The sequence below is a fragment of the Cuculus canorus genome, chromosome 1, assembly GCF_017976375.1.
Source record: "Cuculus canorus isolate bCucCan1 chromosome 1, bCucCan1.pri, whole genome shotgun sequence".
NCBI classification, from domain to species: domain Eukaryota; kingdom Metazoa; phylum Chordata; class Aves; order Cuculiformes; family Cuculidae; genus Cuculus; species Cuculus canorus.
The window spans coordinates 105,769,054-105,794,145 of record NC_071401.1 but is presented as its reverse complement, the minus strand read 5'-3'; the positions used below and the strand labels follow the sequence as shown (position 1 = coordinate 105,794,145).

The following is a 25,092-nucleotide window of genomic DNA, read 5'->3' as shown; positions in this document are numbered from 1 at the left end:
TTTGGCTGATTTTTGGAAACACAAAATGTATTTAGGCAAGAAAGAGAGACAAAGAATAGCCTCTGTGACCTTAAAATGTTCTCATTCACAACTTGTTCAGGCAGCGGTAGAAATTTAGAATTAGTGTAAAGGATTTGTATTACTTTGATTGCAGCTCTGATTTTTTATCACTGTTGGTAAATGCTATGTAATTCATACCAAAACTGTCAAAGTAGAAACTGGCATAGAATTTAATCTGAGATTAGAAGGCTCATTATAGAATACTAACACTATGAATAGGGAGACCTAACCAGCATCTCTTTTTAAAATCAGATCCATTCTTAGGAAGGCAAAAGTTAAAAGACAAGTAAGTAAACCAACATCTGCATTTAAATGAAATAATTAGAATGCCCTGGAGTAAGTTCTAAAAAAAGTTGTTACAGTGAATTACTTCGGTTCACTGCAGTTGCTTGTTTGGTTATAGTATCTGTATGTATCGCATCTTTGCTACTAAAGCTGTTCACATTGTGGTATGGGTATGATATGAAGAGCATACTATTTTACGTGTAATGTGAAAAGATGAATATATTTAGATGTAAAAATGTTAAGATTATTCGCGTTTGGATTTATTTGACCCTTTTTTCTTTCCCCACTTTCTTTCCCATATACCTTGTAGAATCTGCTTTTTTCATACCAGCCCCCTCAGTCTTCCAGCCGATTTTCAGTTTCCCAGACAGGTGACCTCACTATCACCAATGTCCAGAGATCCGATGTTGGGTACTATATCTGCCAGACTTTAAATGTTGCAGGAAGTATCATAACAAAAGCCTACTTGGAAGTTACTGATGGTAATGATGCATTTACTTTATCATTCCCAAGTTTTTATTTTTATTTGAAGACAGCAGTGGAATGATATGACACTACTTTGGTATCTGCTTTGCATGAATGCAGATTGCATGTATCCTCAAACATAAAAATTCCTGTTTGGGAAATTTCTGTCAGGGGTTTAAAATATTGGATAACAGAATATTGGTAACAGAATATTTCCATTTTGTATTTAGTATGTATACTTTGGTTTATGGATTTTTGTCATATCTGTTAATTTATCTGGCTCTTTTTTAGCTTCGTCCACTAGATATGATTTTCTTTAAATTGCTTGCTACCTAGCTCTTTATCCCTATTATTGTGTGTTTGTTTGCTTGGCATCTCCATAGACCCTTTTTTCTCCACTTGTTTTTTTTTAATATAGCAGTACAGCAAGGAAAAAAAAAAGTCAATCTCTATGGAATTCAGTAGAATAATATAAAAATGAATATTGTCCTGCATTTGTTTTTAGGAGCAGCTGTGAAAAAATTAAGATATAAAAAGCTACAGGGAATACAACTGCAAGCAGTAATGTATGCCGGTGTGAGAACACCTTGCCAATTATCAGAAATACTTCATATTTTTAATAGTAAAGACACCCAGGAGAGGTTATAATCTTAGCACTTATGGAAAAAAAAAAAAAAGGATAAGAGCAGAAAGGATAAGAGCAGTCTGTGGAGAGACTTTAGGGATGGGAAGCCGCTGTCAGGGAATACTTACCATAAACAAGACCTTTGCCCTGTAGGAAGAAACACGCCACGAACCTGGAGAATAAAATAATTTATTTGCAAGTACTGGATTGAGGTTTTCTGGGGAATAGGACTAGATCTTTTCTAGTTTCTCACAAGTGGTAAGCCACATTTCTTAATCCACTTTTATTCATTTACCATTAGGGAGAAGGCCTTTCAGGGTGACAGAAAACATTCAAAAAGGAAGTTAGGCAAGAACCTTAACTCTGTGTGTTTTTCTCTTAATGACTTATACCATCTGAACTTGGAAAAAATAAAATTCATTTAAATATGCTTCTTTGCTAGAAATATAAGCTCTGGATTGATCTGATCAATAACTGTTTTTTATAATGTCTTGGGACAGCAATATTTTTGCACTTCCATGAAATTGAAGGTATGATATGCAGAATGATACCCTGATATTTCTAAAAGTAATAGAAGTTGCCATCAGCTTCAGTGCACTTAAAATTACCGTGGAATTCAGTGGCATTAGATTCCTCTTGTAAAGCACAGATACCCTTACTATGGACAACTTCAAAGTTCTTTGTAAATTTGACCAAGTTAAATACAAACTGTAAGTGAGCTTATTTTGACTGTCTCTGCAGAGGAAGATGCTATTAGCCTCACACTGCATTGCACTGCAGTGCTACAGATATGAACAAGAAGTAAAGGATAAATTATGCTGTTGAAAACTCAATGTCATTTGAATATGCAAATGAAACTACAGGAGTTGGAGTTTAGCCAAAAAAGCAGTACTAACACCCTGCTTGTTGCTACAAAAAGTAGTTTAGAAATATCCGATGTTCACAAATTACCAGAATTTCAGGTTTATATTTCTGCTACCAAACCAGTTTTTAGATTATGTAAACCCCCATGACATTACTGAACAGATTTATGTCATTTGAAGTTGTGTCTGTTTTCAGATCATCATTTCATGTCATGTTGGATGGTACAGGTAGAGTAGGTAATGGAAACACTATAAGATAGCTTTTACCTCTTTTTTTGATTATCCATCCAAAAACCCCCTCAGGTAGGCAATCTTTTGTTTTTTTTCTGTGAATACTGAGACTGCTTTATACCTTTCTATGCAGTTAATAACCCATCAATAGTATTTAATTTTCATTGTGTGAAAGATGCATTAAAATTAATGCAAACACTGTGGGATTTTCTTTGTGACTTTGAAGTCATATTGACAGATTGAGTCATCATAGTCAGAAACTACTGGAAAAATATATCTTAGTTGCAAATTTTTAATATGGTCCTATTCAGTACCTCTGTGTTTACTTTATCCTACTGCCAGGCATTTCCCAGTTAGGAAACAGCACCAAGATGAGTTGATGATAAAGCATAATTTTTTATTTTTTTTTTAAGAAGTATGTTTTTACCAGGTTATCCCCTACTTGCCTTAGCTCCTTTGTGTTTGAATGCTGAAAGTATGAATTCCGTTATGCAGGCGTCTATGTGATAGAAGGAATTGACAAGGAATTTGGGAAATCTTTTCTCATTCCATTGTCACTTGATAAGGAGATAGGATTAGGGAATGCCTAGCAGATACCACTATGTTATATTTCATACTTCTTTATTTTCTGAAAATACTGTGTTGTGTATCATTTTAAAATTCTGTAGTTGTGCATCATTATAGTGCTCCCCACCCTAAATAATGCATGCCTCTAACTTTAATTACTTGTTTAATTATCTTTAGTTTGTTCCAAAGCCTCAAGCAACTGCTGTTGCTTAGATGATTAGAAAATTGCTTCCAGTTGCAGAACTCTTTCTTGTTTCTTCTGGCAGTGATTGCAGACAGGCCTCCCCCTGTCATTCGACAGGGTCCTGTGAATCAGACTGTAGCTGTTGATGGTACTTTAGTACTGAACTGTGTGGCCACAGGCACTCTAATGCCCACTATTCTCTGGAAAAAGGATGGGATCCTCATTTCTACCCAGGATTCTCGCATCAAGCAACTGGAGACAGGAGCACTGCAGATCCGTTATGCCAAGGTAGCTTGAACTGGCAAATGGATTTTGTTATTGTTTGTTTCACTTGTTTTTTCTTACCTCTGGGCATTTTTGATGTAGTAAATCATACATTTAGAATTACTGAAATGTTAAATAATTATATTAAAATATTTGATGCTTCATGCTTTCAGATAATTCATTATTTATGCTTAATACCTTGGCTTATTCTGCCTAGGGCACATTATTTTAGATTTCATAAGGAAAAATGCATTTGAAGTTATTAATTAAGAGAATTTGTGGTACTTAAAACGTGAAGAGGAAAGGAAAACTTGTATTTCACTAAGATGAGTCCTTAAATTATTTGGGCTTTAGTACTAATAGATTAAAATGATCTAATTATTTCAGATGTTCATAAAGAAAGCCTTTGTTTAAATTGCTGCAGTAGTAGAGCCATATACACAGCTTTTTCAGAGTAGTTTTTAAAGCTTAAACATATTCACTCAGCAGAGTAAACATACCTTAAAATGGTTAATTATCTGTCAAATACTTGGCTTCCTGAGGGACTTACAGAAAGTACCTGGTCAGTATTGCTGGTCATGCCTCACATGCTGTAAAATATTTTAGAACGCTGTTAAGTTTTAGCGTACTAGCTATTCTCTGCTATCTGTTCTGTGGTTCTAAATGTAATTTTTTTTAAATTAGGCTGAACACATAACTTTACTATGTTCCCTAGAGTTGCCCTGCTACAAGTTACGCTGGCTTTGAGTTTGAACCTCTGATTTTTGAGTGTTTCCATTCAGCACTGAATGCTGAGGCTGGGACCTTAGGAGGATAGCATTTCTCTTGGGGGGAAAAAAGAAGAAACTCTTTTGAAATGTTATTAAGTCACACATGGACAAATAATCTAGCATTCAGAACTGGATGAGAATAGCACACAGAGATTCTTTTTTGGGTCTGCTGTAGAGTGAAATTTGTACTAACACAGGTAACCCCATATATACAAAGCACTGTGCAGTCTGTAAGCATTGTTTTAAAGATGACATGCTGTTCAGTGCCACAGTCCAGACAAATCCCTGGGCTTCCCTTTAGGCAGAAGCATGACAGTTGTATGGGGTCTTGTCATGTGAGTTCCTTCTCAATTTGTTTATTAGGACCTCACAGAGTAAGAATTAAACACTGTAAGAATTGGCCTTCTGTTTGTTCATTACAGAATAAGTAACATTAAATTAGAAACTGCAGCTTTTCCAGTTCTTTAATGTATGCTCAGAAGTAAGTATCCATTTTCATTTTGAATCACACAAAATCATGCCTTCTAATGGAAGAAGTTTCTGGTTTGAATTTTTTTGCCACCTAATACATTTATCTATATTCATGGGGAAATGTAGAGAGCTGTAATTACTTCTCTAGCCCACTGAGTGCATGATTGTTTCAAATATTTATTCTTCTCTTTTCCCACTCAGCTGGGCGACACTGGTCGGTACACCTGCATTGCTTCAACCCCAAGTGGTGAAGCTACATGGAGTGCATACATAGAGGTCCAAGGTAAATCAATTAGCATTACTTTGCGTGGAGAAAATGCATAAAGGAAAATTGGAAATTGAAATGCAGAAGTTACCTGGTTTTGTCATAAATTGCCAGTGGAAATGTGAACACCATTTAGCTTACAGCTGCTTCCTGTCTGTACTCAGCAACTCTCTCTCCTTTGTTAGAGTTTGGAGTCCCAGTGCAGCCACCAAGACCCACTGACCCAAACTTGATTCCTAGTGCACCATCAAAACCCGAGGTTACAGATGTCAGCAGAAATACAGTAACATTGTCATGGCAACCTAATTTGAATTCAGGTGCAACACCAACCTCTTACATAATTGAGGCCTTCAGGTATACAAGTCTCATCTGATCTTGCTGTATTTAACACTTATATGTACTATGTTGTTAAAGAAGCGTGTACTAACCTGCTATCTGTGTGTTTTATCCTTAGCCATGCATCTGGTAGCAGCTGGCAAACTGTAGCTGAAAATGTGAAAACAGAAAGTTTTGCAGTTAAAGGGCTAAAACCTAATGCAATTTACCTATTCCTTGTGAGGGCAGCTAATGCATATGGACTAAGTGATCCAAGCCAAATATCTGATCCAGTGAAAACTCAAGGTAAGCTTTGGATACTGAATGTTTTAGCATCCACAGTGGCTGCAACGAGTTGACTGAGCAATACCAGATGCGGGAATTCTGGTAGCTTTTGCCGGTCTGCCTGTGCTGGCTATAATACCTACTAGAGTAAAATACAATGTTTAAACTTGCATTTCTCTGTAACATAGACTTTGAAAGATGCTTAGACATCATATTGCATTATCTAAAGGAAACCTAATATCTCTTACCCAAAGATAGTTACATCTTGCAGAACAGGTCTTGTTAGCAACAAAAGTAATCTCTAATTTTTTTAATTAATCACACAAATCCTCCAGTTCTGTGAAAATGTTGTTATTATTACATCCAGTGAATCAAATGAGGCTTAAGACTGAGGCAGAGAGAGAAACAACAAATAGTCTAAGTTGGTTTCTGCTGCTTAAACTTTGCAGGAGTTGGGCACCATGAGCCAGTAAAGAAGAGGGTTTGGCAATATATTAAAAGTACTTCAAAAGTACAACAAAAAGTAAAACAGTAGGGAAGAGAGACAATGCTTACAGATAGACAAATGGAAGAAAAGGCTTGTTAGTAGTGGATGAAGTATTCGTCTGCTGACTCCATCTGTGACTAAAGTCCAGCTGTGGCTGAATCCAGCCATGTACATTTTAAAACTACTTTATGTTCACTGTAGAAAATAAACTGCATATATGACAGTGTACAGGGAATAAAGCATTGCGACTTTGCAGCCTGCATTTTTCCGATAGAAATACTTACATTCTTTAGGAGGGAAAAAACGGATATATTTCTTTACAAAGTAAAAGTGCTAAATGTCATCTTTTTTTGTTCTTTCTGCATGTGTTGTTTCTTTCTTTTTTTTGCATAAATGAGTACGTTTGGTTTTGAAAGTCAGTTCCTTAAAGGAAACAAAAGCATTTTCCTTTGGTGACTCTTCATTTTTTCTGAAGTTGATCTGAAAGCAGGTCTTCCTCACCTCCCCTGGGGGTGAACAATTTCACATTGCTGTCTTTGTTGTTTTGTGTTTCTCCTGATGGGTAACAATTTCAGTGGCTATATATAGACAGCAGAGTCACGCCACATGGAGAATAGGGTTTGCGCTGGTTCCTAAGTCTGTTACCAAGGAGAGATCTAGTAACCTTTTAGTGACTCCTGTATTTCCAGGAACAGAGCAACATGTGTTATTATGCAGACAGGCAGCAATGTTCTGTGTGAGTCCATTTTTTATGCAGTGTCGCTTCATTCCTGGAGATGAGATGAGATGAGGCATCAAGTCTGAATGTCCCAAGTGAACTGATCACTGACCCGACTCTGATAAACAGCGAATGAGGCAGTGTGATCTGTTCACTCAACAAAACTGAATGGTTTATAATAGCATGAAAAAGCTTCACTGTCCTCAGGGCATCTAGAAGAGGCGAAGACCTGAGAACCACTCAAAGCCTGAGTGAAAATAACAACCAATATATAATATTTTCATCAATAGTAAGAAATGCAATCAAGCGTCAAGTTCTTTAAAGCAGTTTCACTCATCTTGCAATACTGTTTCAGTTTGGTGTAAGCTGTGGTCTTGCTAAGTAAGTTCAGATATTTCCCAGTTCACTTTTGTCTAGAGGGTGATACTGTCTTGTCCTAAATGTCCACATCAGAGACCTGACCTACCTTCATTTTTATTTTACCAGCATTAACAACGGCATGTTTAGATATTCTCACTGACAGTCCCTGTCTTGGATGCTTGAAGCCAAAACAAGAAAACACACATATTATTGTGTAGCACAGATGTGTAAATGGCTGACCCTATTAATAGTCTGATTCATATTGTTAATGACTCATCTTTTATGACTAGCAAAGATAGAACTAATTATTCCACTGACTTTCCTGTTGTATTAGGGCTTTAAATTAGATGTGAAGGAGGAGGGGGATAATATCAGGCTAGCCTATGACAGGTGGTGGGAGGACAGAGAATGGTTGGAGGGATGGGATGCTGGTATGGACCCTCCACCCGCTGTCCAGGAGCATGCTGGGGATGCCATGGCGTGGCTAAAGTCCTGTGGAGATGAGTGGGAGGCTCCTGAGGTAGTAGGTGTCAGGGAGGAAACTTCTCCAAAACACCTTATAGGTAATGAAGGGTCCACTAAGAAGGCAATGAAACTGGCAGCCTGAGGGGATTGAAGACAACGGACTCCGAGTGAAAATCGAAGACCCTTTATTAATCAGAAGAATAAGTTTATATATGTTTTCTTGACTGTCCTTCGCTCAAGCTTACAATCTTATTGGTTAATTACTACTGTTCACGCGCCTATTCTAAACACTTAATTGGTTAACTGACTCTGTGCATATTTACATGCTCTTCTGCATTGTCATCATAACTTGTATTTTCTTAGGCCTTGTTTTCTTTCTTCTGCTCCGGATGTGCTACCAATTCTTCTCACTCCTCCCTCCAACTCCCTCTTATCGTTATCTCCCCTCTTATCGTTCAAGTTCCTTTAAAAACGTCATAACCTTCAGCTTCTAAGAATGTTTCCAGAGCAGCCAAGCTGAAGTGCCTCTGTACAAGCACATGATAGTTGGGCAACAAGGAGGAGGAGCTGGAAGCTACTGTGCTACTAGAAAGCTACATTCTAGTTGCCATCACTGAAACTTTGTGGGACAAATCCCATGACTGGAGTGTGGTTATCAATGGTTACAGGCTGTTCAGAAGGGACAGACCAGGAAGGAGGGGTGGAGGCGTTGCCCTCTATGTCAGGAAGGGGATAGAATGTGAAGAGCTGTCTTTGAAGAGCAGCCACAAACAGGTTGAAAGCTTGTGTGTCAGAATAGAAGACCAAGGAACCAATGGGAATCTTGTGGTTGGTGTATACTACAGGCCACCTGATCAAGGAGAGCCAACCAATGAAGCCTTCTTCCTCCAGCTACAGGAGGCTTCACGCTCACAAGCTCTCATCCTACTCGTGGACTTCAACCACCCTGACATATGCTGGAAAAGTAGCACAGCAAGCTGTAGGCAATCTGGGAGACCCCTGGAGTAAATTGAAGATAATTTCTTAATCCAGCTAATAGAGACTCCCACCCGAGAGGATGCAATACTGGAACTGATGGTCACTACTACAAGTGAGCTCATCAGTGACAGTAAGATCAGAGACAGCCTGGGCTGCAGTGATCACACAGTGGTGGAGTTCAAGGTCCAGGGGGATATGGGACAGGCGAAGATTTTAGTCAGGACCCTAAATTTCAGGAAAGCAGACTGCCAGCTCTTCAAAGAGTTACTCAGTAGGACACCCTGGGACATGGTCCTCGGGGACAAAAGAGTGGAACAGAGCTGGCAAATATTTAAGAATGCTTTCCATAAAGTGCAAGAGCACCCAGTCCCCACATGTAGCAAATCAGGCAGGAGAAGCAAGAGACCAGCATGGCTGAGTTGAGACCAGCTGGTCAAACACAAGAACAAGACGGAACTGCACAGGCAGTGCAAGCAGGGACAGGCAACCTGGAAAGTGTATAGGGACACTGCCCTGTTGTGTAGGGATGGGGTCAGGAAGGCAAGGTGCAGCTGGAGCTGAACTTGGCAAGGGAAGTGAAGACCAACAAGAAGGGCTTCTACAGGTACCTCAATCAGAAGAGGAAGGTTAAAGAGAACGTACCCCCACTGATGCTTGAAATTGGTGACCTCGTATCAGCAAATGAGGAGAAGGCTGAGGGACTTAACGTCATTTTTGCCTCAGTCTTCACTGACAACTGCTCTCCTCACCCCTCCATGAGACAGCAAGATGGTGATCAGGGGGGTAAGCCCTCTCCCGCTGTAGGGGAGGATCAGGTTTATGACCACCTGTGGAACCTGAACATGTGTAAGTCTATGGGACCTGATGAGATGCATCTGAGAGTCCTGAGGGAATTGACCGATGTGTGTGCTAAGCTGCTCTCCATGATATTTGAAAAGTCATGGCAGTCAGGAGAAGTCCCTGATGACTGGAAGAAGGGTAACATTGTACCGATTTTTAAAAAGGGTAGAAAAGATGACCCTGGGAACTATCACCTGTCAGCCTCACCTCTGTGCCTGGGAAGGTCATGGAACAGATCCTCCTAGAAGCTGTGCTAAAGCACATAGAGGACGCGGAAGTGATTCGTGGCCACCAGCGTGGCTTCACCAGGGGCAAGTCCTGTATGACCAGTCTAGTGGCTTTCTATGATGGGGTAACTGCAGCAATGGACATGGGAAAACTAATGGATGTGATCTATCTGGACTTCTGTAAAGCCTTTGACGCGATCCCCCACAACATCCTTCTCTCTAAATTGGAGAGAGATGGATTTGATGGGTGGACTGTTCAGTGGATAAGAAATTGGTTGGATGGTTGTATTCAGAGAGTAGTGGTCAATGGCTCAAAGTCCAGATGGAGATCTGTGACAAGTGGTGTCCCTCAGGGGTCTGTACTGGGACCAGTGCTGTTTAATAGCTTCATCACTGATATAGGCAGCAAGATTGAGTGCACCCTCAGCGAGTTTGTGATGGTACCAAGCTAGTGGTGCAGTTGCCACACCAGAAGGGCAGGATGTCACCCAGAGGGATATGGACAGCCTGGACAAGTGGGCCTGTGTAAACCTCCCGGGATTCAACAAGGCCAAGTGCGAGATCCTACACCTGGGTTGGGGCAATCCCCAATTTCAGTACAGGATGGGGGATGATGGTGTGATTGAGAGCAGCCCTGCACAGAAGGACTTGTGGGTGCTGGTTGATGAGAAGCTTGACATGAGCCGGCAATGTGCACTTGCAGCCCAGAAGGCCAACCGTATCCTGGGCTACGTCAAAAGAAGCATGGCCAGCAGGGCGAGGGAAGTGATTCTGCCTCTCTATTCCTCCCTTGTGAGACCCCATCTGGAGTATTGTGTCCTGTTCTGGAATCCTCAACATAAGAAGGATATGGAGCTGTTGGAACAGATCCAGAGGAGGGCTACAAAGATGATTGGAGAGCTGGAGCACCTCCCATACGAGGACAGGCTGAGAGAGTTGGGCTTGTTTAGCCTGGAGAAGAGAAGGCTCTGAGGAGATCTTATAGTGACCTTCCAGTACCTGAAGGGGGGCTACAGGAAAGCTGGGAAGGGACTGTTTACAGATGCATGTAGTGATAGGACTAGGCGCAATGGATATAAACTGGAGGGGGGAAGATTTAGACTCGATGTAAGGTGGAATTTTTTCACTATGAGGGTGGTGAGGCAGTGGCACAAGTTGCCCAGGGAAGCTGTGGATGCCCCATCCATGAAGGTGTTCAAGATCAGGTTGAATGGGGCCTTGGGCAGCCTGGTCTAGTAGGATGTGTCCCTCCCCATGGGGGAGTAAAGGGGGGTGTGGAACTAGATGATCTTTAAGGTCCCTTCCAACCCAAACTATTCTATGATTCCGTGATTCTAAGCAGGGTGATATTTAGGCAACTCTCCAAACAGAAACTTATGTCTCTAATGCTTTCAGACTTTGAGGGGAGGGAAGTACTCTCATAGAGGACTGTTAGTGACACGTATTGCATGTGGATATAACAGTGACTCGATGGAGGGGTTTTTGGGTTTGGTTTTTTTCAGTATTCCTTGCTAAGAATACAGATTTGTAACCCACTGACTGTATGCTAACCTCAGTTTCCTTCTTTGACTTAAGAAAATCACATCTTCTTGTAAATATGTTGAGGAAACTGTGTGATAAATGTTCAAGGTGACACAGGGTTTGTATTCCCAAATGGCAACTGGATTTCTGGAAAGAAAGTTGCCCTCATACCTTGCAGTGTCGCAGTGGGTTTATTATTATTTAAACAACACCAAAAGCTGGTAAACTGAGAATATGTCCACTGTGCAAAAAGCATGCTTTGCAACTGTTGCTCTCACATTTAGTAAGTGTCTTCTATAGAAATCAGTATAAACTGTGCTATCCAAACCACATCTTTTAAGACATTTCACACACTTACAGTGACACATGACAAGAGTTGTATTGGTACATAAATACGCATATAAACACAATTTCTGCGTACTCTCTTTGGCACTTCTTTGAAGGAGACAGGTACAGAAATTTCCAAGGTCTTCAGAGAACGGAATCCTTGAAGAACTTCTGATCTTGCACAGTCACTAGAGGAGGTCAGGCAGGGAAGTAGTAGGCTGGAGCGAAGTTTATGTAATGTATTACTCTGTATCTGGAATTAGATTAATTTTTTTTTAAAAAAGAAGACTGAAATCAATGCAAGTACTTTTCATAACTTTCCCAGTCTATGATTTTTAGCTGTAGTCAGTGTGGTATTTGTTTAAAATGAAGTGATCGTAGAGAGATGTATGAAATCAATACAGAAACTATGTAACTCTGCTGTCTATGGTATATGTGTATTTTAGACACCCTATTAGTGATTGCCCTATAAATTTTATATGTGTGACAGTCATTCCATTTCAGTTAAATATCCTTTTCAAGGGCTATGAATGCAGAAAATATGTTTCCATTGTACAGTTGCTTCTTTTGGGAGGAATTTGTCCCTTCATGCATATGAACAATTATTTTGGCTGTAAGACCAAATGTCAGAAGAGTCAAGCAACACTCATCTGTGCTGTGCCTCCTGTTTACAGAAGTCACTTGCCATCAAAGAAGCTGCAGCCATATGACTGATTGTTTTTCTTCAGTTGTTACTTTTCTTTTGTAATTAAATCTAGTAAGTTTGTCCATGAATTTATCAGAAGGTACAGCTTCTGGTTTTGCCATTCTTTATGGATTTCCTGGTCTCTTGAAGTTTGCAATGGGTAGTAGAACATTCGTTCCATCAGGGAAGCGTGAAGAGGTGCTGCTGTAGTCATTTACCAGAGACATCCCTGACTGTGTTTTTTCTCTTTATGCAGCATTTTCCTTTCTGTCAAAGGAAGTGCAGTGCATTGATTTGGTACTGCCAGGGCATTGCTAATTAGCTTGGGAAAATAGTTCATGTATTTTTTTTCCTAACATAATTAGAAAGTACATAGGGTGTACTTTATTGGTGATAGCATCATATATGTCGTGGTTTATTAATTTGTATTTACATATACTTATTTTAACAATCATATATACTAGTGAGAATGGAATCTTAAATTGTTACAGATGTTCCACCAACAAGTCAAGGTGTGGATCACAAGCAGGTCCAGAGAGAACTAGGTGATGTGGTACTACATCTGCACAACCCTACTATTCTTTCTTCATCCTCCATTGAAGTTCATTGGACTGTAAGTATAAATCGGTATCCTGGAGGTGATTGTACATACGGCTGAATTGTACTGTTTGACTGCAGTGGAGTCACACTTCAGGAAGCTGTGTAGTTCGTATGTCTGCAAATGGCTTTCTCTAGAATGAGTGCTACCTGGGCTTTGCTTTCCTACTTTGTTAAAAATTGTCCTGTTTTCACCATTTCTTGTCTCTATAGAGAGTAGTGTTTACAATATGGTGGGAGTCCAGCACTAGAATCTAAAGAGGTGATCAAGGCCTTGTTGAGTCATATAATTTGATGCTTTTGCACTGCTTTCAGTGAGAAGTGTATCAGTCCCCTAATGAGATAACATGGGTGCTTCACTGTCTGTCAGTCACCAGTGGAGAGAAATACTCCATAAATCTGTTTAAAAGCGTTGCCTCCACCTTACATACATGTTGAGAAGAACACCCAAATCCATATAGCCTCATCTGAACCCATCCATTCCCGCAATACGCAGTACAGGGAGAAGAGATGTAAGGGGCAAATGGTTTTCAGATGTTGTATTGATGTTTCTCTGGTGGGAGGAAGCAAGTTGGCTGCATGGAGGATATAGCAGAGGAAATGAGAGAGCAAGGAAATAATACCGTAGGAGTCCTGAAGCAGAGGGAATGGGAAAACACATGAAAAAGACTTACATAGGCTTATAAGACTTAGGCCTCAGTGAAAGAAAGGATTAGAAATAACTTACTGTGGGAGAAATTTGGCAATCAGACACAGGAAGCTGCAAGTACAAAGCAATGAGATAAGAAAATGTTATTTAAAGAAGAGCAGTTTCAAAATAGAATGTAGAATGAAGAAAAAGTGCACGATGATTATACCAGGTACAGGAATAAATCCAAAGGGACTGAGCTTTGAGGTCTGTTTAGGGCTTCTATCTGAATCTGTCAGTATATTGGCAGTAATTAGGAGAGCAGAGGGTGTAGCCCCTGCCATGGCATGGCAGAATATTTTGAACAAGAACAAAAGACGTTTTGACTTTGTAGAAGAGCCTAGCCCAATCAGGTCCTGGTCCATGACCAGGGCTACTGAGTGTGCAAGAGTACAAATAATAGCTGCTGTGTTGCACAGCAGATACACTTGACACCTGCAGGCCAGCCACCTGCAGCAGACAAACGCCTTTTAACAGCTTTGAGGTTCCTAGCACAATTTTATTTGACCTTTACTTACAGAGCAACCTTTTCAGACAGGCAGTTTTTGTCAGTCTCTTGGGTGGTCTGTGTCTTCTCTACAATTTCAAAAATAATCATTATCTCAGTTTCAGCTAACGCATGCACTCTTTATGTGATTATTAAAAATTAAATATGTTGCTTTTTGGAATAAAATTGCAAGCAAACAGTTGTATTATATCATTGTATGAGGTTTTTGAAAAAAACTGATGTAAAATCTGATGCACTTATAATTTTTTTATTGCTGTTATTGGACTTCGAAATCAGTAGTTAAAAAAAAGTGAATGCTGCACAAAATCACTTCTGTAAAAAAGCTTTCTGTTTCAGTTATAGTCAAACACATTGAGTGGCACCCTTATTTACATTAAAGTCTCTTTCTCCATGCATGTGATATAAAATGACCTTGGTCTAAAAGGCACTCAGGACCACTGAGTATCATTTTAATCTGCTATTCATAATTTCAGCTATGTTACCATATTGAGCTTTCTGAGCCTTTTCAGAGGCCTCTCTAAACAGCCTTTTCCCTCTAGTAGAGGACCCTCCTGCTGAGTGGGTGGAGGAAGAGCTTGGACAAATCTGCCCTCTGACAGAGCCAGGTTAATCACAGTGATGGAGATAGTGCCAGCTGGCTGCCCTTTCAGATTGCTTTCTCCAGACGGAAGCAGGCAGGAAGCAGTGCTCATTTCATGGATTTTGGGAGGCTTCCACACCTCAGGAGAGTTGGCAGGCTCTTGTCTTTGATCTCCGTATTTATCACCCTGTGTGGCGGATCTGTAGATCCTCTGCGCTCGCCCCCCTTTCCTTGTGCCCCATGCCCTGCCAGGCAGGTTCAGGGGAGGCAGAAGTCTGGCCTGTGCTGAGCTCCATCACTCTACAGATGCAAAGGCTGTTCATTTCATGGAGTTAGGGCATATTATACAACTCTGTTATCCCCCTATAATGCCTTCATAAATCCACAGAAACCAGCACAGTTCTACTGCATCAAACAGATTAATGCACTTGTGAATCAAGCCTGTAATTTTCTCTAATGCAAGGAGCCTTTATCTGCTTTGGCAGTGTTGTTCATTTGGAATAAAGTGAACAGATAGTCCAAGAACCGTGTGTAGTGTCACAGACATAATTCCGTGTTCATATTTATTAAAGGATGTTTTGTGTCTTCTGTCTTCCCAGGTGGACCAGCAATCCCAGTATATTCAAGGATATAAAATTCTGTACCGGCCTATGCCAGCATCCTATGGAGAGTCAGAGTGGTTAATCTTTGAAGTAAGGACTCCAACCAAAAATAGTGTTATCATTCCGGAACTGAAGAAAGGTGTAAACTACGAAATCAAGGCCCGCCCTTTTTTTAATGAGTTTCAGGGAGCAGATAGTGAAGTGAAATTTGCAAAGACCCTGGAAGAAGGCAAGTAGGAGCCAGACTGTCTTCATCTTTCCTTTTTGAAGTTGTAGTCTGGACTGCTTTCCTCTGATATGTTCGTTATTTGATTTTGTTTGAAGTGCGTGCTGTTTGAGAACAGCAGTCTGTGGCAGAGGAGACTGTGTTGGACAGATCATTATGTGAATTGTTTGGTGACACAGAAGTAAATATTCAGAACCATGTGTGAGAGACAGAGAGAGAAAGAGATGTGCAAAAATCCCCTCCAACACACAATGGGAAATGCTCTTTTTATCTTCACTGCAGTGTGCACTCCTCCCTGCTGAGTTCATGGTCTGGTCACAAGTGACTTCTGTCAGATTCAAGCACTTGCTAATCACTATCTTGAGTAGATAGCAGACGCCACAGATCATCAAAGTGTTACAGCTGAGGGAATGGAAGCCACATTTTTAGAGGGCTTTCATATCTGGATCAATCAATAAGACAAAATGAGAAGATGAATGAGGGCAACAGTTACAGTGGACTAAATTATGTATTTCCATCTCATACATGTGCTGAAAAGAGGAGGTTCATAAAGCTGTTCCTTTTGTTGCTGCTCAGGTGTAATAAGTATGCAAGATTGCCAGTGCCTCTGAATATGGATTTTAGTGCTTCTGTTGGCATGTGATACTTTTCCCCTTCTCTTTTCTTTCCCTGGTATAAATGCCATGTAGCTCTGGTTTATTGCTGCAAGCAGTTCAGGAAGTGTGTTTAATGGCGTTAATCATCAGCTAAGCATCCAGCTTTTAGAAAGAATTGAAAATGCAAACCATATTTTTTTTATTATAAATATGTTAATACTAACACATTCTGTCCTGACGTAGTAAGTTTTCTATTACTCATTATTATTTACACAATACAGGAACTGAGGTCTCACCTTCTATTGGAGTATATTTATAGACTTTATCTTTCAAAACTGTTGATCTTGGATGAGATGATTTGAGACAAATGAGGAATTCGGTACTGGGAACTGTGTCATTCAAGTAATTGTTGTCTGAATTCAGAAGGTCGTGATCAGTGTGACTTCTCCTGTCCTGCACAGTGAGAGTGCAGCAAAACTCACGAGTATAAACTGGAGAGGGGTATATTTAGTCTTGACATAAGGAAGAATTTCTTCACCACGAGAGTGGTGAGACACTGGCACAGGTTGCTCAGGGAAGTTGTGGCTGCCCCATCCCTGGAGGTGTTCAAGACCAGGCTGGGTGGGGTCTTGGGCAGCCTGACGTAGTGGGAGGTGTCCCTGCTCATGGCAGGGGGGTTGGAACTGGATGATCTTTAAGGCCCCTTCCAACCCAAACTATTCTATGATTCTATTCTATGATTCTGTGAACTCAGGATCCTGGCTGCAGGTTGCCATTGCTTTCCTTGGTATCATTTTAGCTTGTGGGCAAGAACTGCCCTTAATGAAGAGTAGGGCATAAAAGAATGCATTTGTGTAGCCCAGAAACCAGCATCCTCTTAAAAAAAGCTCACTGCTGCGTTTGATGGACTTAACCATGAAATCCTTCTCTCCTAACCAACAGCTCCCAGTGCTCCCCCGCAGAGTGTTTCGGTAACTAAGAATGATGGGAACGGGACGGCAATTGTGGTCACCTGGCAGCCACCCCCTGAGGACAACCAGAACGGGATGGTTCAGGAATACAAGGTACTGCTGCCACACCTTGATCCCCTGGCAGAGGAGGGGACATTGCAGGGGACTGACAGATTAGATTGTTCGTGGATGCTTGGCTCCATCTACTGGTTAGTCGAAGCAAATGCGAACGAAAATTCCGTGACTCAAAACTCCAAATTTAGTAATTCTAGATGGTAGAAAGCAATTAAAACACCCTCCATAAATCAAAGCAAAGGGTCAACACTCTTAATTAAAACAACTACCTTCTTACCTTCATTATAACTTGAGAAATGCATACACAAGTAGAAAGGGAACCATAGCTATTTCAGAACCATTTTGTGACTCAAAGACGTTGGTGGAGGTAATAAATATAAACAGGCTTAATGAGTTGAAAAGCTCAGGGATAATAATTAACTGTGTTAAGATCTGAGTAGATAGGTAACTGGGTAGGTAAAACAAATAGAAAACTTTCAAGTAAAGAATGTGCTCGTCTAATACTACGTGTATTTAGTGTATTGATATTTTTATCATCTTTCACACAGTTCTCATTATAATGTTTATTTTTTAACAAATTGTAAGAACATTATAAAATGTTTATTTTTTGATGTTCATTAGCAACATACACTGTATTTTTTTTCAGTTCAGATTGTTTTGTGATAATTTACACAGCAAAGTGGAAAAAAAGCTTATTTTTCCTAAGGGAGCTACAAACTTTTTAAATGTCTAGTTGTGGATATCAAGTAAGCTTTGTATCTACAGAGGAGCGGGATCTTTGGTTTCAGTCTCCTGCAAATGTGCATTATTGAGAATTTTTTTTTTCAATGAGAATGGCTATTTTGTGTTATAGGCATATATTCCTAGCCATCAAAATTCATTGTGCTATTTTTCATTTTCCTCAGAAGAAAAGGGAAAGGGAAGAGATTACTAATCTTCATGGTCAATTTAGAATAATGAAATGTCTTTCAGAACCTGGTCAGCTGGTAGAAAAATCAGCTTATGGCTTAGTTTCAGATATTTAACGTAATTGGGGAAAAAATACTTGCAGAGTTATTTTATTTAAAAACAGACCTTGAGCTGAAGAGATAAAATTATTTCCATAATTTTCCCCACATCAGAGGAATGTTAAGGTTGTAAGGACAAAACAATAAAAGTCAGGAAATTCACGTTTCCGGGTGCTTATAATACCTAACATACCTCCTAGCATTTAGAGGTAATAGGCTGTCAGGTGTAGGAGCAAACATCTTGTAGTGTTTGTGTAGGAGTAGATAGCACACTGACATGTTTCACATCTACATTTATTCAGTGGATGCTATTAATTTCTGTTGTGCTTCCACCAGGGACAGAAAACAGGCACAATGAATATATATGTAAAATATGTATATATGTCTGTAGAGGTTATTTAAGTTGCTATATGTAATCAATTGAAGAAGTGACAGTAGCACACACAAAAAGCCAAAAATTCTAATCATAGCAGAAGTCATTCCCCCATTTCTTAGCGTGAAGTTAGAAATTCTCTTGTTATACTAATTCTCTGTTCACTTATGTGTTTATAATACAAAGTACTCATTCCTTCATAATACTCTAAAAGTCAAGTATCATTCGTCTGCATATATTATTCAAATATAGTATGGCAAGTACTGAATAACCTCATGTTTAACATAATACTCCTGTTTTGTGAATTTCTCCATGTATTTGAGCACCTAAGAATAGAACATTTTTATTAATTAATGGTGCATAGTTACAAATATGTAATGAATTGTTTTTATTGTTTGCATGTATGCCATTGTAGAAGATGACAGTAACAATTTCTGTGAAAATGACAAATGTTAAAATGTAGATTTAAATCTTGTTCCTCACTTCATCGAGTTCTTATTTACATACAAGCATTTTCACGGACTGTCCTTTATGATTAAAGAACAATATTACTGATATTGCTAATGCTTATACTGCTACTACTGACTGAGCGCTCTTTGCTTAGTATCAAAATGTGTGTGCTCTGACCTGCTTTGCAGCAGCAGTTATGCATATGCTGTGTTGGGATTCTGTTTTGAAGAAGCTTAAAATGCTTTTCAGATCTTTACAATGTCATACTAGTCTTGTTTCAGTCCTTGGAATCCAGAGAAGGAAAAAGGGTCTTGCAATGTCCTGAAGGTGAAATAAAATTTCCACTGTCCAGGTGGGAAAGGCTCTACAGAAAGAGCCCTACCAATTGTTCTATACATGAAACTCCAGCTAACTTACCTAGGAATCCCCAGCAGCAGAATTTCACAAGGGATTAAGACCAGCTATCTCTAAATCTTTAAAGAAACCTATATGTCAAAAGCAAAGTCTTTCTTCCTGTGTACAATCAGCATAAGTTCAGAAATGCTGCTGTTGTCAGGAAGGTTTGCTTCTTTACAGATAAAGTACTGAATTTAACTAATTTAACTTTCTAGGTACATGGTAGAATAAAAAGGAAATCACCACAGCTTCATCAATTTTTTTTATCAGATCTAGATTAGCTGCTACTTCTACTTTAAAAGCATTTGCAACATCAATGATGCAGGCCTAAAGAGATAAAAGTATCTCATCATTTTTTTCTTCTAGTCTTTTAATATCACTGATGTAATTTTTAAAGTGGTGAATTGAAGTCGTTAGACCTATGTCCAAGCAAAAAATGAGATCTGATATTGTGCCGTTGTCTATCAATAGAAGATTACATATTACCCAATCCTTACCTTTTGCTGCCATGTAAAAAAAAAAAAGGTAATGTTTGGTTTCCAGTATGATGTTGGGTCTGTTGTGTTGTCATGTGATGAAAGACTTGCCCTTGCACTTGAGTGAAGGAAGTTTTGTTTGATGGATGATTCCTGAGCAAGAGAATTGCAGGTTCATTTGACTGAATGCTCTTACTTTGTTGTGTACGTGAACGATTCTTGGTGACAGATCTTCCTTTATTTGTTTCATGTTACTAACGCTTTTAGTTTTATTAGCACTGATGTCACTGGTTGAACTACAAATGTACTAGAATAAACCTAGCAAATAATTTTAGTATTTGGAACTGCTCTTTGCAACAAAAGTTTATCTTTTCAATGTTCATACAGTGCCTAGGACAGCAATCCGTAAATGCATATGTTAGAGTAGTGACAAATTCTAAATTTCTTTCTCCAGCAAAAAGGAATGTGTCATCCTTCCTTCTACTTATCCCTGGTGTTGAATTTTGAACATTTATACATGCCATATGTTTATTTCCCTGCAGGTTTGGTGTCTTGGCAATGAAAGTCGATACCACATAAACAAGACGGTAGATGGTTCCACCTTTTCTGTAGTCATCCCCTCCCTAGTTCCTGGTATTCGATATAGCGTGGAAGTGGCAGCAAGTACTGGGGCAGGACCTGGAGTGAAAAGTGATCCCCAGTTTATCCAATTAGGTAAGCCTGTTGGTAATCCTACCTATGGGTTTCAATGATTTTTGTTTGTTTGCTGTTTGTCTTTTATGGCACCAGAAATACTTTAAAGACAAGTGAAATGGATAGTGTTACTTGATCTCTGGAATAACAGCATTTGGCATTTCTGGTTTTAAACTTGCCTTAGAACTGCATTCTAAAGGTGGGATTATAACAACACAGGGGTTTTTTAATCTCCCAATGCAGAAATGCTTTTTTGATTATTGACTTTTCAAAGTGAATTTTCACATTTAAGACAAGTGTAATGAAACATGTAGGAGAGTATGAATCACTGAAGTGTTGGCTCACTTTAGTTTAGGGGCCTAATTTGTCTTGATCAGATTTTTTATTTCTTTATTGAAGGTAAGCAACCAGAGCATGCTGAAAGAGGCACAATAAATATGAAGTATATGTGAAAACTAGTAAAAAATCCCAGAACATTAACAAGAGGTACACAGGTTATTTACAATAATCTTGACTTCCTAAATTAATTTACACCAAACGTCTCTGTCATAAAGGCAGATCAGAGGCATTGCTCCTGGATGTAGCTGGGAGAAATGCATCTTTGCTCTTGGTTAGCTGAAGAGTGTTTAAAGTAGCTTTAGGTATAGTTATATGCTCCTTTACTAGTATTCTAGTATCAAAATACCTTATCATTACGGTGTATAATTGAAAAACCAAACTCAGCATTTTGCTTTGGACTTTGTGTCCTTTCAGTCTTTGTATCTTTAGTAGATCTTCCTTGTTCTTTGACTTTTTATATTTAAAAATCTATTATTATTTCATGTGAAAATAAGACTGAATGACTAGTATAGTGTCTGGAAAACTACATGTACATTTCCTTGACTATTAAAGTGAAGGTCATATTTAACTTACTTAACTTATATGGGCAAATGATTCTCAATTACATTAAGAGAGATTTTATGACATTCCATTAATGTGCGCAAAATCCTGTAGTTATTTGTGGGGTTGTTCTTTCCTACAGCCAGCTTCCATTCACAGCTTCCTACCGACAACTTTCAAGTCAAATTCGAGTTTGTTTTATGTGGCTTAGCTTTTGAAAAAATTAAATTAGTGAGGTTTATGAGTGTAAGATAATGGGGTAACCTTACTGTTCAAAGCAAAGGACTTTCACCCCCTTTTAATTTTCACTTTTCTGTGATGATAAGCAAATGCTAAATGAAGGTGAATTTTAAAATGAAACTTAATCACTTTGGGGGTTCAGTAAGTGGCAAAAGAAACCCATCAGACTCTTGTCAGGGTAAGATTTTTGCCTGCTTTTGGGTTCCTGGCCTTTGCTGACACTGTTAGAAAGCATGAAGCAATCACTTTCCTACGAGACTGTGTAAATGTGCAAGTCTGGTCAAATCCATGTATTTCCTTGTGATCGGAGTTTGCTTTCATAGTCTGTACTGCTTGCTTCTAATTATGTGCCATGGCCAAACCCACATACACTGTGGTGAAAATACCATAATTTGATTGTTACATGGCAGAGACCTGGAGACGAGATTCTTATCAAGATCCATGCCATCAGAAGCAGCAGAAAGGAGTATCTAAACATTGCTGCAGTCTTTCAGGTAACTGCAGGAGACTGCTGGAAGTTAGTATTTACATTTAAGAGAAGTACTCCTTTACTAAAATAATCAACCTAAGATATTCAAGGCGGAAGAGTGGCTGCACTTTACCTAACCCTACCCTGTGATACAAGTTCTCCTGGAGCCCCCGCAGAGAATCACAGTCTTAGTTCTTGGACATACTCCCAGCACCGGGGGTGGAGCAGACACTGCAGTCTTCTGGTAGCTCTTCTGAAGAAAGAAAATTAATTTGTTGATGTCATCAGTTGGCACTTTTCGCTGGCAATAAATTACATGGTTACAGAGAGAGGGAAAGGAGTCCATGGAGGGGGAGGAAAGAGGACTAAGGATGGCACTTTTAGAAGGTTTTTTAAGAGTCCTGATTCCCTGTACCTACCTGCTCTAGGAACTGCATGTTTACCACTGAAAAATAAGTTCTACATTTCTGTTACTGGTCTCAACTATTCCTTCAGGAAATATTTTCCTGATATCTGAATTAATACAATCCTTACTTAAAAAAAATAAATTAAGAATTCTGTGTGTGGAAACAGGATATGCTGTGTGATTTAGATAGTCTTTTTTAGATAGTTGCTTACCTTTTTTTTTAAGAACTTTCTATTAAAGTTAAATGTTTATCTCCTTATAATGTGTTTTTCTTACTAAAATGTGAGACTAGATTGTGGCTGGCTCTGGAACATCCAAATAAAAGGGTTTTTTTCCTAGTATAGCCTAATGTCTTGCACAGCAGCCTCACATTTGACTCTGCCTGCTTCGGTACACCCAGGTTTGTGGCTGTGAGAAATGACTGGGCAGTGTTTCATGTGGGTAGGTGACAGAAGGAAGCTTCAACTTTCGTAGGCCGCCTTCCAGAACAGGAGGGGAGGACAGGAGAAATTGGATTGTCTGAGAGTTGAGGCATACAGTCACAGTCCCATGCATCAACTGAGCTGTGATAACTGACCTGGTGTGCACACTTAACCTGTTACAAAGACAGGTACAAATTGTAAGCTCAAAGCTCTTTTATTTTCCATGTCTCAGCTGACATGAAACAGCTCACTGAGCTGCAGTACCCCAGACTTCCTGTGCCACCAGGGACAAGCCAACAGCATACTTACTTGTTGTTCAAAATCACCTTTCAGTGTTTAAAATCATGAGATCAACTGAAAAATCATTTGTTGCCTTAAAACATTCCCATTGGGGCTTCTGAATTTTCGTCTTGGCTTTTGAATGAACTTTTAAAGCTTTCTGTGAAATGCAAGGGCTGGAAAACCACTTGTTTGGTTTTTTTTTTTAAAGAAAAGTTGATGTTTTACATAAAGACTGCAAGAGCTTTGGTGTTAAGGAAAAGAAATAGTATTTCATGAGATCTAGGCATAATTCACTGTATTGTTCTTAAAATACTGTGCTATGGAGAAATATATAGAATTTTGATAGAACTTCTTTTCTTGTCACAACATGCAACTTCAGAATATTGGTTACAATAATGCTTTGTACAGAAAAGTGAGAATTGCAACAAGTTGGTTTTTGCCGCTCTCTAGGCTAACTTTTCAACAGTGATGGGATACTACTTTTTATAGCTTGGCACTATTACCTGTGCTTGTTGGCAATTAATTAGTGAAATTAGAAGATATTGCACATTTTTTGTTGAGTGTGCCAGCCCTGAGAAGTCCCACAACTGTAGCTGATGCTACTCTTAAACTTATAATTGGTGTGAATATACGATATACAGTTATTTATTAAGAGATGTCTGCACAATTATTATAAACATTGAGTGCATCATTTCAACCAGTGGATGTCTCAAGTGTACAAAACACAGGGAAGTCTTATTGAATCTTTATTATTCTCATTCATGTAGGAGATGTGATTTGTGAACTAGCTAGCATGCCTTCAGGGATTGTATTCTGTCAGCCTTTCAAGTACTTCTACTGTGATAGCTGTAAGGGTTTTTTTGTCGATATTTTTGTCTTATGGCCTGCAAACAACTTGAAGAAAGTAGTCTCTCTTTTTTTTTTTTCCCTCACAGCAAGCCCTTCCAAAACAGTTTGATGCTGTCTTCTCGAACTGTATGTTATAAGATTGAAGAACAAAAATGACATTTTTCCATTTTGAAAGCATATATAACTAGAAAGGAAACAAAATAGCATATTCTTAAGCTGATAATGTTTTACCAAATAATTTTCATATTGCATCATGCACATGTATTTGAGGAAGCACTCAAACATTATGTTGCAGATTCCTGGTGTTTGGCAAGCTTTGAATTGCCAGATAGCAATGTCAACAAAATTTAGATCTTCCTAGTTATTGTTTGTACATTTTGTATGCTAAATGAGACAAGCAAGTAGAAAGGTACTGTTCTGTAGGTTGTACATGTACAGGGCAAAGTTAAGGTTGCTTGCACACCTGTGAACCTAGGAATTCCTGTCTTTTTTGTATCTTTGGCATTCCAATCTTAATTGTATATTAACCTTAATTCTATGTTAAACTTTTAACATTTAACTCCTTAAATGTCAGTTTTTAAATTCTTACTATTTATATGAATATTTAACATTGGAGAATTACAGGTCCTAGTTCCTCACAATGTAAATTCTAATGAGTTTTCATCAAAGTTTGAAACTTGGAGCTTGAAGACGGTCAGATTGGGTAGCCTGTGAGCAATAGCCATAGCAACATTATCTATGATTAAAAAGAAGGCTCTTATCTTGAGCAGAGAAGGAGAAGGGATGAGTCACTGTGATAATATGCTGGGTTTAGGGAGTTGTGGGATCAGCCTGCGCCAACAACTCTGAGGCATTTTCAAGTACTTCAAATGCTGTGGCTGCTGCTCTGGCAGTAAGATGCACTTTGCTGTAGAATGTTTATGTTCACTTATTATTTTGGCACATCTCCTCAAAGAGTGCAAGCAGGAACAGGAACGTTGATTATGAACCACTTATATCTCAGTCGAAGCTTCCAGAAACTTCCTCGGATGAAGAGAAAGTACTTTTTTTAGTTCAAGAACTTTTTTCCT

The 25,092-nt window shown here is 39.1% G+C and overlaps 1 protein-coding gene across 8 annotated transcripts in view; it reads left to right on the top strand.

The window, feature by feature from the left end:
• The window catches only part of ROBO1 (roundabout guidance receptor 1), a 620,749-nt gene that overhangs the window by 553,161 nt on the left and 42,496 nt on the right, over positions 1–25,092 (top strand). For all 8 annotated transcript variants that reach the window (XM_054076888.1, XM_054076894.1, XM_054076881.1 and 5 more), the window contains 9 exons: positions 656–827; positions 3,363–3,568; positions 4,987–5,068; positions 5,236–5,404; positions 5,505–5,671; positions 12,750–12,871; positions 15,231–15,462; positions 16,998–17,119; positions 20,325–20,496. In XM_054076888.1, coding sequence (XP_053932863.1) covers positions 656–827; positions 3,363–3,568; positions 4,987–5,068; positions 5,236–5,404; positions 5,505–5,671; positions 12,750–12,871; positions 15,231–15,462; positions 16,998–17,119; positions 20,325–20,496 — 1,444 coding nt within the window. The remainder of the gene's footprint in view (positions 1–655; positions 828–3,362; positions 3,569–4,986; positions 5,069–5,235; positions 5,405–5,504; positions 5,672–12,749; positions 12,872–15,230; positions 15,463–16,997; positions 17,120–20,324; positions 20,497–25,092) is intronic.